This window comes from Elephas maximus, chromosome 19 (assembly GCF_024166365.1).
Source record: "Elephas maximus indicus isolate mEleMax1 chromosome 19, mEleMax1 primary haplotype, whole genome shotgun sequence".
Lineage (NCBI taxonomy): Eukaryota > Metazoa > Chordata > Mammalia > Proboscidea > Elephantidae > Elephas > Elephas maximus.
In genome coordinates, this window is record NC_064837.1 from 71,544,769 (window position 1) to 71,560,840 (window position 16,072).

The window sequence follows — 16,072 nt, forward strand, 5'->3', positions numbered from 1 at the left end:
GCGGAAGCGGAAGCTGGGGGGCGCGTCAACTCGGAGGAGGAGCGCTGCGGCTGTGGGTCCGGGTCCGTGGTCGTCATGGGGCGCGGCAGCGGCACCTTCGAGCGTCTCCTAGGTAACGCGCCCCCCACCACGCCGACAGGAGGCTCTCTTCCGGCGTCTCCGCCCCGGGCTGAGTGAGCTGGACCTCGGCTTGAGGGCCCGACCGCTGCCCGACCTGTCCCTCGGGCCTGGCCGTGGACCGGGAGGGGCCGCGGTCCTGCTAGAAGGCGAGCGTGAGGCGGGTCCGGAGCCAGCAGCCGCGATCCGGATCCCCGGGCCCCTGAGCGTGGCTCGATTTCTCCCACGCCGCCAGTTTCTGTACCGTTTCGGGGTTCTGAATGGCCTGGCATTCGACGCAAGTCGGAATGTGGGTGGGGGTCCGCGGAGAACACGGGCGACAAGCCGCACAGGGACTGCCGCTTGGGGTTTTCACTCCGACTCCTTCGAGCCGGGCAGTTTGCAAATCCTCCCCGTTAAAAAAAAAATATCAAGGCTCATGATTGTCTCCTACAGCCAGCGTCTGACCCAGCGGGTCGGAAGTCCTGAGTCACGAGAATGTGTGACTCAGTCCGATGCCAAAATCCCCAAAGGTCAGAAAGGGCCAAGATTGTATGGGATTTGGGGTTCTCATCCAAACATTGGTCCCCAACGGGTGGGACTGCTGGGGTCCTCCCTGGGACCTGCCAAGCTTTTTGAGTGCTGCTTTCTGGGGAACCCAAGCAACCAACTCCAGGGAAGTGTACCAAGGGTCTGGGAGAGAGTCCCTCCCTCTGTTGGGTGTGTAAAGCTGGCCCTATCCCAGCCCTGGAGCTCTGGGTCACACGTTTTAGGACAGACAGTGGGGGTTATGTGCATCCCCTCTTCATCAGTCAAGGTGTGCTGTGTTTATGCCAGCAGGCCTTCTGTGCCCTAGTTGTCAGCCCTGAGCCACGCCCCTTTCCCTCTGGAAGTGGTTTCAGGGGATACCTCACGCATGGCTCATTCCTCGCTCTCAGAACCTGCAGGCTGAGCATCTGACTTCATGGGGTTATCCAGCACCTGGAAAATAGATTCAGGAATTTACCAAGTCAGTAGAGGAATGCTCGAGGCTCATGATATTCTGTGTCTCTCTTTCTTGCCCAGGTAGGCTGCTTGAGGCCACAGTGATGTAAGGAAAACAGAAGTGTTAGTTTATGCTTTTGTCCTACAAAGCACTTGGAACAGAGTGCTACAGTTTGTACTGTGTTTTACTCCAGCTATTGTCCCAGCTGAGGTCTGCCTGAATGTCCCATCTAGAGCTGGCTGACAAGCTCTCCCTGTTGAGAAGCAGCTAAGCCCAGTGTTAAAGAGGAATTCTGGTTCTGAGGCAGCTGTGTGACATGGAGTGGTGACCTCACCTTTCTAGGTTTTTCATCTATAAAAAGTATGAAGGAAGCACCTGGTTCATAGAATTGTGTGAGAAAAGAATGAGGTAACTCAGGTAGAATGTTTGGAATGGCACTTGGCCTGTAGAAAGCACAAAGCACGGTTCTCTGGACGGTAGCAGGTACAGTGTTTGGAAGGGCACCTGACTTGTAGAAAGCACACAGCATAGTCCTTCACCATTGGTCCCCTCCGGGCTCTCTCGCTCATGAAGGAAGCACGTCCACAGTATGCCTCCTGTTCCAGGAGGGTTCGTTGTGGTTTCCATATGATTCAGATGTTTGCAACGCTGGGGGGAGTCCCCTCTCTCTGTTGGTTGAACTGGGGCATGGGGACTCCCAGAGCAGGGTGGACCTCTCAATGGGAACGATTCTTTCCCAGACAAAGCAACCAGCCAGTTGCTCCTGGAGACCGACTGGGAGTCTATCCTGCAAATCTGTGATCTGATCCGCCAGGGAGACACTCAGTGAGTAGGGGGGCTGCATTCAGGTGGGGGGACACGCAGTAAGTGGGGGTCTGCATTCAGGTGGGGGACACACAGTAAGTGGGGGGCTCCATTCAGGTGGGGGGACATGTGGTAAGTGCAGGGCTGCATTCAGGAGGTGGGACACACGATAAGTGGGGAGCTGCATTCAGGTGGGGGGACAGGCAGTAAGTGGGGGGCCTGCGCTTGGCCAGGAGGGGACACTAAGTGGGGGGCTTGCACTTGGCGGAGAAAACACAGTTAAGTGGGGGAGCTCCTGTCTGACCCCAGGCACCAGTGGTGTCTTGTCTGACGGTTGCTGACCAGCGCTCGGCCCTGATGTGGACATTGCACGGTCTGTCTGCAGGGTGTTGAGCACTTGGGACAGTTCAGTGGTTTTCTCTGTGCAGCTCACGATATGTGGTCGCTTTAGCATTGACCTGGGGCCCTCTTAAGGCAGATAGGCCTTTGTTGTCTCAGTTGTTGAGGCATTTCATGTTTTTTCCTCTTGTTTCTACTGCTTAACAGTCTTTTTCTTCCAGGGCAAAGTATGCTGTGAACGCCATCAAAAAGAAAGTAAACGACAAGAACCCGCATGTGGCCCTGTATGCCCTCGAGGTGACTGGACCCATGGGCCCCATCCTGACAGCCAGGAGGGCTCAGAGACAAGTCCCACAGGCTTGGGGTCCGGGAAGTGTGGTCAAAGAGGAGTCCTGATCTCTCTCCCGTGCTCTGCAGGTCATGGAGTCAGTGGTGAAGAACTGTGGTCAGACAGTCCATGATGAGGTGGCCAACAAGCAAACCATGGAGGAGTTGAAGGAACTGCTAAAGGTGGGCCCTGCAGGTGGACTCATGGCAGGTGGTCACTTTGGTGGCACCTCCTCTCTCCCAGGCACTGACTGGGCACCCACTGGCGGGCCAGGTACAGGGCTGACCAGGGCAGAGGATGCTGACATGAACACGAACAGCGAATAGAGTGCAAGCTTGCACTCTGGGCCTGGAGAGACACAGGGCAGGACATAGCACCCCCTCAGGGTCAGGACGCAGCCCCACCACCCCCGGTGGGTTGGAACACTGCCCCATACTCCTTCAGGGGTCAGGACAAAGCCTCCGTGCCCCCTTGGGGGGCCAGACGCGGCTCCCATGCCCTCTGTAGACCTCCCTGCCAGCACAGCTTCCTCCGAGCTGCAGCCATTTTGCTCATCGCTCCTGACACCCTGGTGTCCCTCTTGGCTCTTGGAATCCCACAGCTGTCCATGCCTTTCTCCTCCTCCACAGAGGCAGGTAGAAGTCAATGTGCGCAACAAGATACTATACCTGATCCAGGCCTGGGCACACGCCTTCCGGAATGAGCCCAAGTATAAGGTGGTGCAGGACACCTACCAGATCATGAAGGTGGAAGGTGAGTTGCGGCAGGCTGTGAAGGGTCCCACCTGCTTGGCTGGAACTCTGGCTGGAGCTATCCCCCAGGCAGGTGCAGGCGATGTAGTTTCCACCCTGGGCAGAATAAGGGAAGCTGGCAAGTGTAGGTGCAGTTCAGTCACAAGCATAGGGCAAGCCCTGCTGAGTGACCAGTGAGGGGCAGGGACACTTAGACAGGTTCCTGCCTTTCTGGATCCCACACTGTCTCTGGGGTGGACACATGGTGACAGGTCACACACAAGGACGAGGTGAGGAGACAGTTGTTTCAGAGTGGCCAGCCCTGGGGGGAGTGAAGCAATGGGCTAGGCAGTGCTGAGTGCCTTGTCTGGAGAGTACGGGATGCTCAGGGCAGGGCATGGGACAAGCCAGCCATGGGTGACCCAGACCTGGTATGCCACACAGAGGAGTCCCAGGTTCCCCACCCTGAGGCCAAGAGGACGTAGCCAGCAGGGGGACAGACCTGTGGCCAGCATGTGAGGAGGCGTAGGCGGGGCCACAGCTCAATGGAGCTCCGCAGGCACTCCCGGGAGGGCTGGAGCAGGCAGGGTGACTCGGACTCTGTGAAGCCCCTTGTGCAGCCCTGGCCGGTACAGAGCTGGGAGAGGTGGGGTGATTGAAGAGAGGAGGGCATAGCCTGTGGTACGGGTGAAAGGGGGTGTTGGGTGGTGGTGTTGGCTCTGGGCATAGGTGGTGAAGGAACGAAGGGGCTAGGAGCCGCCTCCCAGGCTTTGTTCAGAACACCTGTGTTTCATAGTCAGCCATCTTGTGCTGTCCTGTGCTGGGCACTAAGGAGCGGGCATGGCAATCTCCAGTGGGTGGGGTGCGTGCTTCCTGTGAGGCAGGGACTGCTTAGGGGCTGTGGGGCTGCCAGGGAGGAAGGCTGAGCTGAGGGAGTGTGGGTCTCACTGAGTCCATGATCTGGCCTTTCCCAAGGCGTCGGACACAAACTTCCGCACACGTGAGCTTATGTTCACTTTTTCTTGGTCTAGAGACATGGTTTTCTCAGGTATTCATAGGAGCCTGTGCTTCCAGAGAAGCTCAGGAGCCTTTTCTTTTGGGATCTGTGGAAATAAGTTTGCCTGCAGAACCGAGGCCAGAGGCTAGGTGATGGGCAGGCACAGATGGGACGCAGGGAGGTGCTGCAGCGTTGTGAAGCGGAGGGAGTGATGTCCTGGAAAGACGGAATGGTGGCTCCTTGGCAAGGCCCGGCCTTCCGCCCACATGACCCCATGGTAACTGACAGGGCACCACTCCAGGTCTGAGGCCGGCAGCCCTGCAGCCCCTCACTGTCCCAGGCCAGGAGCAGGCACGTGGCGGGCTGAGCGAGAGGCCATTCTGACTCAGCTGCGCCCATGAGACTCTCCCATGCTGTCCTGAACTCTGCAAGGGTCACTGCAGGGTAGCCGCACCCCCCAGGGATTATAGTGTTCTCTTGTCAGCCCTCTTGGGAAGGCAGGTGGCCAGAGTTAGGAAGTGGTTCCCAGAGATCCTGCAGCAGACCAGGCAGACCACCAGGACTGCGCAGGCTAGGACCGGAGTCCACAGGCCAGGACGGGACTCTGGGCTAACCACTGTCTTCTCCCTTCAGGACACACCTTCCCAGAGTTTAAGGAGAGCGACGCCATGTTTGCTGCGGAGCGAGTGAGTGGGTGCGGCAGGTGGGTGGGTGCCAAGGGCTGGGGATCGTGGCAGGAGGAGGTCCTGGGTGCAGGCTGACTCAGGGGAATTAGAGGTGAGCTGCCGTTCTGAGCGCTCCTGTAGCATTTTTCTGTGCGGGCTGAGAGGGAAAGTGGTTTGAGGTGCCTTTTGAACTGGGGCTGGTGAGGACGCATCGTTCCCAAACTGGGGCGTCTGGACAGCCGGCCTCTAAGGATAGTGCCCCGTGGAGAGGCTCCTCCCCCTTCACCGGGCCACCTCGCTCCTGGGCACACACGGTCCCTGGCCCCCAGGGAGGAGCTGGTCCCTGGCATTTGCTGTCGCCTGCCCAGCATATGAAGAGAGTGGGGGCTCTACCCAAACCTCCCCGGGTGTGGGTCAGTGGTGGGTGATGTTGGCCCTGCCTGCTCCACAGGCTCCAGACTGGGTGGACGCTGAGGAATGCCACCGGTGTCGCGTGCAGTTCAATGTGGTGACGCGCAAGGTGAGTGGGCAGGCCGTGCCCAGGGCGGGGATGGAGGTGTTGACTTCTGTGGCATAGCCGCTTGCCATGTGCTGTGAGCCTCACCTTATCGGCCTGGTGGTGTGTGCAGCGAGCCGCACTCACGACTGGGTAGACGCTGGCACTCAGTCACAGGGCTGGTGGCCTGAAAGTCAGTGCCCAGCGTGGTCCTCAGGCAAGGCCTGGTTTCACGGGGAGTTCAGAAACATGCTCATGCCTGAGACTCCAGCTCTTGCTGAGGTGCTTCCTCTCCTGGGTCATGTGGCTGATCTGCTCCTTCCTGAGCAGCCACTGTCTTCTGTTAGCTGTGTTAGTCCGGTGCGTTTCTCCAGCCACTGGACTCATTTGTGCCCTGGTTGCTGGAGCCTGCCTCACTACCCCGAGAGCGGCTCGGGCTGCTGAGCGTGGGTCTGGGGGGGTCTGAGGAGACACGCAAGGACCCCTGCAAATATGAAGCTCGTGTGTTGTCAGTCCATGTGCGTTGTCTGTTCTGCTTTGAGATGGTAGATGGGTGTACGTGCACGCATACACACACACGCACTTTAACATTAAAACATCCTAAGTGGACTTCTCTTTATGACGGCCCCTTTTCCCCCAAACAGTGCCTGGCGTTGGTGCTCCTGGGGGTTCCCTATTCCTTGGGGCCTGAAGGTGGAGGGGCTGGCCTTTGATGTGGTCCAGCAGGCATGCCGGGGCCGGGTGGGGACGGGCTGTCCGCCCAGGCCTCCTGACCAGGCGTGTCGCTGTGCCCATCCACAGCATCACTGCCGGGCATGTGGGCAGATCTTCTGTGGCAAGTGTTCCTCCAAGTGCTCTACCATCCCCAAGTTTGGCATCGAGAAGGAGGTGCGCGTGTGTGAGCCCTGCTACGAGCAGCTGAACAAGTGAGCCCCCCCGCAAACTCTCTGGGTGGAGTTGACATTCTCCCAGACCTGAGCTTGTCTCCCGGCCACAGTGCCTGGGCCTGCAGGTCTGGGGGGGTTTCCTGTCCCAGGCCCACCCTCCACCGCATGGACCTCCGGTGAAGGCAGCTGCATCTCCTTGGGCCCTGGTCAGTGCCTAGCTCTAGAGTAGGTATAGTGTTAACGAAGCTTTGAACAAGACCCAAGGAAGGTTAGGTTTGTGCCCAGACACTGCCCGCAGTGACATTAGGCTGAACACGCACCTGAAAACAGGTGAGAGCAGTGGATCCTTCCAGGTGCTCGCGGCTGCATCTCTGGCAGCCGGGACAGGCCTGTGGAGATCTGTGAGATGAACAGTATTTGTTTTTTGTTCCACTCACGGGTTTCCACTTCTCTCTTCTCCCTGTGTAAGGGCTCCAGGATACCCCATCCAGAAAGTCATGTGTGTAGAGATAAACTCCCCTGCCATGTTAGGGACTTAACGAGTCCAACCTAAAGGAACGCATGTTGTTTTCAGAGGAGACGGAGCATAGGTGGCACGGGTCAGCTCTGGTGCGGGCCTGTCTGGCCCTGTGAACTGTGCGGCAGGGCGACTGAGTCTGCCCATGCCCCTCAGAGCAGGTGGGAGTGGTCGCAGGGGCCTTGGGTCTCTGTCTCAGGAGAGGAGGCTGTGGTCAGGGCTGTCCAGTGACCTGTCCAGGGTCACACAGTGGGACACGACAGACCTGTGGTTCAAAGAGCCAGAGTCCTGACTGCTTCTTTTTGAAGCTGTGTGTGTGGTCTACGGGATCCTGTCCTCACTCTCTGGGGACGCTGAGTGGCACCTGGTGTGTTGGTCTCTGGTGCCCAGCACCCATGGTCTGCAGCATCCCGTGTGCCTCCAGGAAAGGAGAGGGAAAAGCTGCTTCCACCACCGAGCTGCCACCCGAGTACCTGACCAGCCCCCTGTCACAGCAGTCCCAGGTATGCCCCCTGAACCACCCTTTCTCCCGGAGTCCCCCTGCATCTCCCAGAGCCTCACTCAGCCTTGTCACAGCTGCCCCCCAAGAGGGACGAGACAGCACTGCAGGAGGAGGAGGAGCTGCAGCTGGCCCTGGCCCTGTCCCAGTCGGAGGCCGAGGAGAAGGAACGCATGGTGAGCATGGGGGTCCCCGGTGTCCGGGTGCTGAGGTGGGGCCAGGCATGTGGGGGCAGGGGTGTGTGGAGACACTGTCCATCTTCCTTGCCACACTCTGTTTTTTTGCAGAGACAGAAGTCGACATATACCACGTACCCCAAGGCAGAGCCCACACCCGTGGCCTCGTCCGCACCCCCCGCCAGCAGCCTGTACTCCTCACCTGTGGTGAGGCTTGCCTTGGTTGGCCCACCACGCACGCAGTGGCTCAGGCCAAGGGCCAGGGACCCCTTGGGGATGGGTGGGCCATCTCGGTTACATGGGTGGAAGAATGCGTCTCTGAGACTCCTCTGGGTGGGCCGGTGGGTGGGGAGTCTTCGGTTACATGGGTGGAAGAACGCACCTCCTTTGAGGGCAGTTCTGCAAGGACAGCCATGTGTCACGGGGGCAAAGCCCAGGCCCTCAACTCTTGGCTCCCTGGTTAGCAGCCCTGCAGGGTGGGAGAACACTAGGCAAAAGCAGGGGCTACGTAAGCTCCGGCTTCTCCCAGAGCCTCCCAGGGCAGGACAGGGCACTTGGGTCCAGAGGTCTCTGCCTTTGTCCAGCCCTCCCTGGTGGCTGGAGGACTTGACAGGGATTGTCCTGATTTCTCTGGTCTCGGCCCCATCTTAAAGGATACATCACCATGCCTGCTTTGGGGTTGGGGGGCCCGGGGATGGGGGCTTTGGGAAGTTGGGTCACAGGCTCTGTGGTGCTTTGGGGTGTAGTGAGGCCAGGGTGCAGACAGCCTCCCAACCCTGTGGGGCACAGCAGTTAAGGGCAGGCCGGAGCGTGATGCCCACCACCCTGCCTGTCCGGGTTTGATGCCCAGGCAGCTCCTTCCTGAGCTTCCTGGTTCCTGGGCACAGGAGGGTGGGGCACCCTGGGCACCCACCCAGTGCTGCCCCTGTATCCAGCGAGGCAGGCAACTGCGGGGCCCTCATGGGGGGTGGGTGGACACAGACCACCCCGGTCGGACCCATCTACAACCCTAAAACCACCTCGTCTTAGAGAAGGGAGAAGAGAGACCCAGATATCTGTCTGCGAGAGTGTGATGGGGTGTGGCCGGGGCATGGCACGAGGGCGTGGCTGGGGGCATGGCTGGGGTGTGGGATGAGGGTGTGGCGGGGAGGCATGACTTGAGGGTGTGGCCAGGGTGTGGGATGGGGACCTGAGCGGCAGGGTCTCTCCTACCAAGCTGTTGGGCGAGGCCTGGGGGAGCCACCCTTGGGGGTGTAGAGATAGGCCTGAGGACGGCGCTGGGGTAGCCCTGGGGACTGCCATGCAGCCCTCAGCCATCCAGGTCCTGCCTGAGCAGCTGCCCCCAACAATTATGGGGCCTGAAGGTTTGAGCCTCTGCTTGATGCTGCCCACAGAACCCCTCTGGAGCCTTGGCTCCTCAAGACTGTCCTTCTTCCCCCCAGAACTCGTCAGCACCTCTGGCCGAGGACATTGACCCTGAGGTAAGGCCCACCCATGGGGGATGCATTCCTTTCATGTTCCCTGCCTGAGAAGTGACTCCCTCTTGCCGCTGCAGCTCGCTCGGTATCTCAACCGTAACTACTGGGAAAAGAAGCAGGAGGAGGCACGCAAGAGCCCCACGCCCTCAGCGCCTGTGCCCCTGGCCGAGCCAGCCGCCTTGCCTAGGGAGGGGCACATGACCCCAGTAGTCACAGTGGAGGTGAGGGCTGCACTGGCTCTCCTGGCCCTCTGTCCCTGGGGGGAGGTGCACAGGGCAGCTTGCAGGCCCTCTCACCCTTGGTCTCTTGCAGACGTCCCTCCCAGAGCCTGACTCTCAGCCCATAGCACCTTCTGGTGGCCACTTCAGTGAGGTAAGCTATGGCTGCTCCTCCACCAGCCGGGGACCACCGTCTCGGAGCAGCAGAGTGCGAGGATCCCACAAAGGTTCCCTGTTGTGATGGGTGTGCTGGAGCACATGACCCCAGGAGAGGCCTTCTTTGTCACAACGGGCGTGCCAGAGTAGGGGAACCTGCGCAACTATGTCCATCCCTAGCGGCCGCCTGAAGGCGGAGGACTCGTGATGGGACAAGTCTGTGCTCGGGTGTGGTCTGGGACACCAGAGTCATGTTTTTCCTGCCCTACGTGCACCTAAATATTTCAGAAGAGCCTAGAACTCCCCAGATTGCTCACTGGTGTTTCCTGGGGCGTCTAGGCTTTGTGGGCCAGAGTCAGGGACCAGACCTGCTCAGGGAGGCAGCCCCACACTACTCCCTTCCCCCCGCCCATGGTCACCTGGCCTGGGGCGCTGACCAGGCAGGGACAGAGGCCAAGTCGGCCGGGTCAGCCCTTCCTGCTCTGCCCATGGGCACATCGCTTCAATCCCCTGGGTCTCCATCTCCTCATGTGTGAAATGGGGGTGCACCTGGCGCCCACCCCAGAGTGGTGATGAGGACCTAGCCTTCAGGCAGTGCCAGCACCCTGGGCCTCTGCCTGGCCCGGGAACTCCTGAGCACCTGCTCTGTCCCCAGCAGCAGTACCAGAACGGGGATTCGGAGGAGAGCCACGAGCAGTTCTTGAAGGGTCTGCAGAACGCCGTCAGCACATTCGTCAACCGGATGAAAAGCAACCACATGCGAGGCCGCAGCATCACCAATGACTCAGCCGTGCTCTCGCTCTTCCAGGCCATCAATGGCATGCACCCCCAGCTCCTCGAGCTGCTCAACCAGCTGGATGAGCGCCGGTGTGCGTGCGGCCAGGGCCATGGGGACAGGCCAGCCTCGGTTCTCTGAGTGTCCACTCAGGGCCCAGTGCCCAGCAGAGTCCCTTGAGAATGACAGGGTGGGCTTGCTCTTTCCCCAGACCAGGTGGAGCGGGGAGTGGGCTGCTCAGGGCAGCAGCACTGGGCGGTGCGCGCCATGTCTGTGACAACTGGCTTTTATGGCTTCCGGTTCCAACATGCCCTCTTCACCCCCCACAGTGTACTACGAGGGGCTGCAGGACAAGCTGGCCCAGATCCGCGATGCCCGGGGGGCACTTAGCGCCCTGCGTGAGGAGCACCAAGAGAAGCTGCGCCGGGCAGCTGAGGAGGCTGAGCGCCAGCGCCAGATCCAGCTGGCCCAGAAGCTGGAGATCATGCGGCAGAAAAAGCAGGTGTGGCCCCCTAGGGCATCGGCACTGCTCCTCAGGGCAGGCGGTGGTTGGGGGTGTAGGGTGGGTGACCCGCGACGTGGGTACTACTCCTGGGGCAGCCGTGAGGGGCTGGCGCCTGGGGTGTCTGCAGAGCTCTTCGGGGGTGGATGGCACGCAGCAGTGAAAGGCAGTCGCCCTGACCGCTTCGTCCTGCCCCAGGAGTACCTGGAGGTGCAGCGGCAGCTGGCCATCCAGCGCCTGCAGGAACAGGAGAAGGAGCGGCAGCTGCGCCTGGAGCAGCAGAAGCAGACGGTGCAGATGCGCGCCCAGATGCCAGCCTTCCCGCTGCCCTATGCCCAGGCACGTGCCTGCCCTGCCCCCGCCCCACCTTCCCGCCTTACACCCCAGGACATGCCTGCCTGTCCTCCAAGACATCTAGCTTCTTTCAGCCCTACACCCGGGGCATAGCCCATCCACCCTATGTCAACCACACTGACCCCCGTCCCCCACCCCAGCCCTATGCCAGGCACACACCTGCTCCATGACCCTAGCCTTGCACCAGGCACGTACCCGCCCTATTATCCCCTCCCCATTTGGAGACCCTGCTGAGGCCAGTGCTGACCCCACATCTTCTCTGTCCCCAGCTACAGGCCATGCCTACAGCTGGGGGCGTGATATACCAGCCCTCGGGCCCCACCAGCTTCCCAGGCACCTTCAGCCCGGCAGGTTCGGTGGAAGGCTCCCCCATGCACACGGTGTATATGAACCAGCCTGCTCAGGCCAGCGGCCCCTACCCCAGCATGCCTGTGACAGGAGCAGGTAATGGGCTGGGGGTGGGAAGGGGAGGCACACAGCCAAGATGAGCCTCATACCCCCACTTTCTTCTGTTTTTATCCTGACATCGTTTCAGATGTACAGAAAAGTTACCAAAACGGTACAAAGAGTTTCCCAGAGTCCGCAAATGTTAACATCGTACCACACTTGCTTTATCCTGTCTTCCTCTTAGATTGCCTCTAAGTACTTGAGTATGAGTTTTCTAACTCAGGCCACTCACTCAGCCTCAGGACAGTGACCAAATCAGGGAACGCTGGCACCTCCTGTAACATGAGAAGCCAGTATGCTCTCTGCCCATATGGAAAACCCATGTCGTGGGTCGCGTTCATCTGGCGTTCTTTAACCTGGAACATCCTTTTGTTTCGTGACATGGCTGTCACGCGTGCATGCTGTGGTTTTGTGGGTGGCCCTCAGAGTAGCACTGCTGTAACAGAAACACCACAAGTGGGTGGCTTTAGCAAACAGAAATGATTTTCTCACAATTTAGCAGGCTGGAAGTCTGAGCTCAGGGCGCTGGCTCTGGAAGACTTTCCCTGTGGGCTCTGGAGAAAGGTCCTTCCCTTTTTGAGCTGCTGCTCCTGGGTGATCTTCCTGTGGTTTGGCAGCTCTCCTCCCCCATCTCTACTTGCTGGCTGGTTCGTTTTAATCCCTTTTATATCTCAAGAAGCCTGGTGGTACAGTGGTTAAGAGCTTGGCTGCTAATCAAAAGGTCAGCAGTTCGAATCCACCAGCCGCTCCTTGGAAACCCTGTAGGGAGTTTTACTTTGTCCTATTATGAATCCGCATGGGTTGGTTTGTTGTTTTTTTGGTTGTATCACAAAAGAAATGGACTGGAGACATACCCTACACTAATCCTTCCTTATTAACATAACAAAGAGAGCTTATTGCCAAGTGGGATTATAACCACAGGCACAGAGGTAAGGATTTACAGCACGTATTTCTGGGGGACACAGTTCAATCTATAATAGGCCTGTCAGGTTGGCTGGTGATGGGCGGGAGTGGCAGAGCCATGCTGTATCCCGCACCTGTCAGCTTATCCCCTCGCTGGTGACGGTAACAATGGCTGTGTCGTTTTGGTGGTGTCTTCTGGGCCTCTTTGCTGTGAAATGACTATTTCCTCCTTTATAATTAACACACACCTTGGGGGGATACCCTGTGCCTCCTCAAACTATCACGTGCTGATTCCATTTATTAGAAGAAAGCATTTCTTCCTTTTTTGTCATTGATATCAATGGGGGCTCATGGTTCTTACTTTACCCTGCAGCTTATAATGCTTTACTGCAGCTGTCAATGTGGATGCCCAGATGGCCCCAGTGTGGCTGTGGGGCCCCTCACACTGCTCCTGTGTCCTCTTAACATGTCCCCGTCATTTTTGAACACTTCCTTTCTGTTCATCCGGTGCTTTCTCAGCCCCTGGAATCGGCCATTTCTCCAAGGAGCCCGGCGAAGTGCAGGCTGGTGTGGGGGTACAAGGCCTGGTCCGGTGGTCCCTGCTCCAGGCCCTTTCAGTACACGGAGCTGGGAAGCACACATGTGCACAAGCACACATACAACCTTCCAGCTCAGGGCTCCGTCTCCACCTCTGTGCGCTCCCCCCTCGATGGGAAGGCCGGCCCCTCGTCTTCACGATGTGCTCACTTGCAGGCCCGTAAGCCCAGAGATGTGAGCACACAGACATACGAGCCCAGGCCACCTCGAGGAAGGCACCTGCTCACTAGGGCCTGCTGTCTGTGACCTTGTCTCCAGCCAGGGCTGTGAGCCTACATTCATCCGGTGTCTGCATTAGTTCCTCTGTCCCTTTAGTGTGGTGATGTGACTCCCAAGAGTGGGGCTTCCGTTTCCTCATTTCCCTCCATCCTAGGGTCCTTCTCCCCATCTTCCCTTCTCCTCTACCCCGGTGTCGTCCGTCTCATTGGTCTTGCCCTCACAGACCCCAGCATGGTGAGCGCCTATATGTACCCATCAGGGGCCGCGGGTGGGCAGGCAGCACCCCCAGGCCAGGCCGGGGCCACCGCCAGCCCAGCGTACTCGTCTTACCAGCCCACCCCCACACACGGCTACCAGGTGAGCAGGCGGGGGGCTGCTTGCTGCTCTGGCTGCACCTGGGCTGTGCCCCTTCTCACTGTCCCCTCCCCCCCACAGAGCATTGCCTCCCAGGCCCCGCAGAGCCTCCCGACCTTGCCCCAGCCGCCACAGACCGGGACCATGGGCTACATGGGGAGCCAGTCAGTCTCCGTGGGGTACCAGCCCTACAGCATGCAGGTGAGCCTGCGGGGCTCAGCCAGGCACACGGGGCGGCCCAGACAGCCGGGGGGCAACAGCCAGGAGTGGACATAGCTGAACAGCAGTCACAAGGGCCTGCAGAAAGCTGGGCAGCAGGCCCTTCTGCCTGGCATCCCCCTTGTCTGCTCCCAGCTCCAGGCTGCTCTGCCCTCTGGTCACAGAGCCTCCATCCATCGGTTCCTGGCTTCTTATCAGCGTCACGTTCATTCCTTTCCCCAGAGCCTCATGACCACCCTCCCCAGCCAGGATGTGCCACTGCCCCCCCAGCAGCCCTATCTTGCAGGGCAGCAGCCCATGTACCAGCAGGTGAGTGCCTCACACTGGGCTCCCAGGAGGCCCCCAGTTCCATGAGCACCACCCTGCCAGCCCACTGAACCCATAGCCCCTCCTTAGCGGGGTCCTGGGGAAAACGGATTTGCTTCTGGGCCTGCCTGCAGACAGAGCCAAGAGATGTGTCTATACAAACACACGCATGTATGTGCGCATACGTATGCATGCATGTGGTACATCTGTAGATACTAAATACCACGCATTTGGGAAAAGCAGAGGCCGTGAAGAGTCCAACCCATCAGGTGTTGGCAGAGCCCCCTCCCCCTGCAGAGGCAGCCCAGCCGGACATTGAGGGGACTAGTACCAGCTTGGTGAGGCTGGGCGGGGAGGGCAACCCAGTGGCTGGTTTCCCTGACAGATGGCACCCACTGGGGGCCCCCCACAGCAGCCACCGCCAGTGGCCCAGCAGCCGCCTGTGCAGGGACCGCCGGTGCAGGGCAGCGAAGCCCAGCTCATCTCCTTTGACTGACCTGGCGGTGCACACCAGCCTAACACTACGGCTCCTCCAAGGCTGCCTGTCTGACTCGCCGCCTCACTCTACTGTTGCGTCTTTCTTGTGTGGGCAGGCGCCACCCCCACCTCTGGGTACCTCTCCTCCACCCTTCACCCCTGCTGTCCCCCTCCTGTCCTCAGCCTGCAGCCCCTTGTCCTCCTGGCTCCATTCTCATCGGCTTCATTCTCATCATCGTCTCATGGCCAGGTGCCCAGGGCTGGGCCTCGGGGAGAGGAGTGGAGGGGAGCCCACTGCCTAGAGTGCCGAGCCCTCTAGGTGGCTGGAGTGGCCTCAGCCTGGTGTATCCTGTGCTCTTCCTGCCCTGCTGGGAGGCCTGGACATGTTCTGACTGTAGAGCCCCTGGTGCGGTCCCCGGGCGCCCTTTGCAGGGGTGGTGGCCCAGACCCCCCCTCCCAGCACAAGATAGAGACAGCTCTGGGTGTCTCCTTTCTCTGCTTCTAAGCTGTCATCTCATCCAGCACCCTGAGTAGACCAGATGGAACGGTGATAATAAAACAAAATTCAAAAAGCAACTGTACTTGCTCCTCGGAGGGGAGGCAGTGGGCCGGCTGGTCCAGCTCTCGGCCAGCTGGCAGGCATGTCCTGGGGGGCTGACCCCAGGCAGACCCCGAGGTCGCTGCGCCTCTCCCTTGCCACCTCCTGCTCCGGCTGCAGCTGTGGCCTGATCTCTGAGGGCGAGCACCCAGAGCCTGGGTGTGGGCCTCAGAGGTGCTGGGGCCCTCGGGGAGTCAGGCTTCTTGCTCTGCCCAGCCCTGACCCCATGGGCGGCAGGGAGGCGTGTGGACTTGGTGCACTCCCCCCCGCAACTTGCTGATGTGTCATAGGTTTTTCCCACTGACCCCCACATGATAAGACTGGGCCTTGGGGGCTCCGACTTCTTGCAAGGAGAAGGGGTCTGAGGACAGGGTCCCTGTGCTGCCTCAGTCCACTGCTGGACACGCAGGCCGCTGCTCCAGCCCAACATATGAAGCCAGGGAGAGTTGGCAGGAGCTGTGTTCCAGGAGATGTTTAAAGTCACAGAGTCAGTCCCTCCGTCCAGAGTTTGGAACCTGTCACAGACCTCTCCAAGCCTTCCAGGCAAGGTCAGTGTCAGCTCATCTATGAAAGAATAGACTAGAATGTAACAGATAAGGTGTGGAGAACACTTGAATCCGGGTTCAAGGCAGGGCCAGGGTGATGAGGTGGTGGGCAGAGAGGAGCCACCTTCTCCTTGGTTTTCACCTAGAATTAGCTGGTTCAGACCTGGCTCCTCCCAGAAAACAGGGCGTTTGTGTGAGGCCCTAGCTGGCAAAGGAGCCACCACTGTTTCTTGTACAGAGTGTAGGTCCAGAGACCTCACCTCCTCCTTTGCCAGCAGGTGTGGGAGTTGGAAGGGCTGCAGGGGTGGGGGCAGGGTGCTGTAGAGCTCTTCCCATACGAACGTCAGAGCTGGACCGAAGGGCTGGCATGCAGAGGCTCCAGACAGCCGAGGCAGAAGCAGCCA

The 16,072-nt window shown here is 59.5% G+C and overlaps 1 protein-coding gene across 4 annotated transcripts; it reads left to right on the forward strand.

The window, feature by feature from the left end:
• HGS (hepatocyte growth factor-regulated tyrosine kinase substrate) lies at window positions 1–15,097 on the forward strand. 4 transcript variants are annotated; one of them, XM_049860055.1, is made up of 22 exons: window positions 1–112; window positions 1,822–1,906; window positions 2,446–2,521; window positions 2,642–2,734; window positions 3,182–3,305; window positions 4,914–4,966; window positions 5,397–5,465; window positions 6,243–6,367; window positions 7,270–7,348; window positions 7,422–7,520; window positions 7,632–7,727; window positions 8,963–9,001; window positions 9,076–9,219; window positions 9,311–9,370; window positions 10,031–10,241; window positions 10,477–10,649; window positions 10,848–10,988; window positions 11,273–11,447; window positions 13,393–13,526; window positions 13,605–13,724; window positions 13,965–14,051; window positions 14,434–15,097. In XM_049860055.1, the coding sequence occupies exons 1-22, from the start codon at window positions 76–78 to the stop codon at window positions 14,542–14,544; spliced, it is 2,331 nt and encodes a 776-aa protein (XP_049716012.1). In that variant the 5' UTR covers window positions 1–75; the 3' UTR covers window positions 14,545–15,097. The 4 variants fall into 4 exon arrangements, with proteins under 4 accessions (XP_049716012.1, XP_049716013.1, XP_049716014.1 ...); XM_049860056.1 differs by having other exon boundaries at window positions 14,461–15,097; XM_049860057.1 differs by having other exon boundaries at window positions 14,464–15,097.
• The last annotated feature ends 975 nt before the right edge of the window (window positions 15,098–16,072 follow it).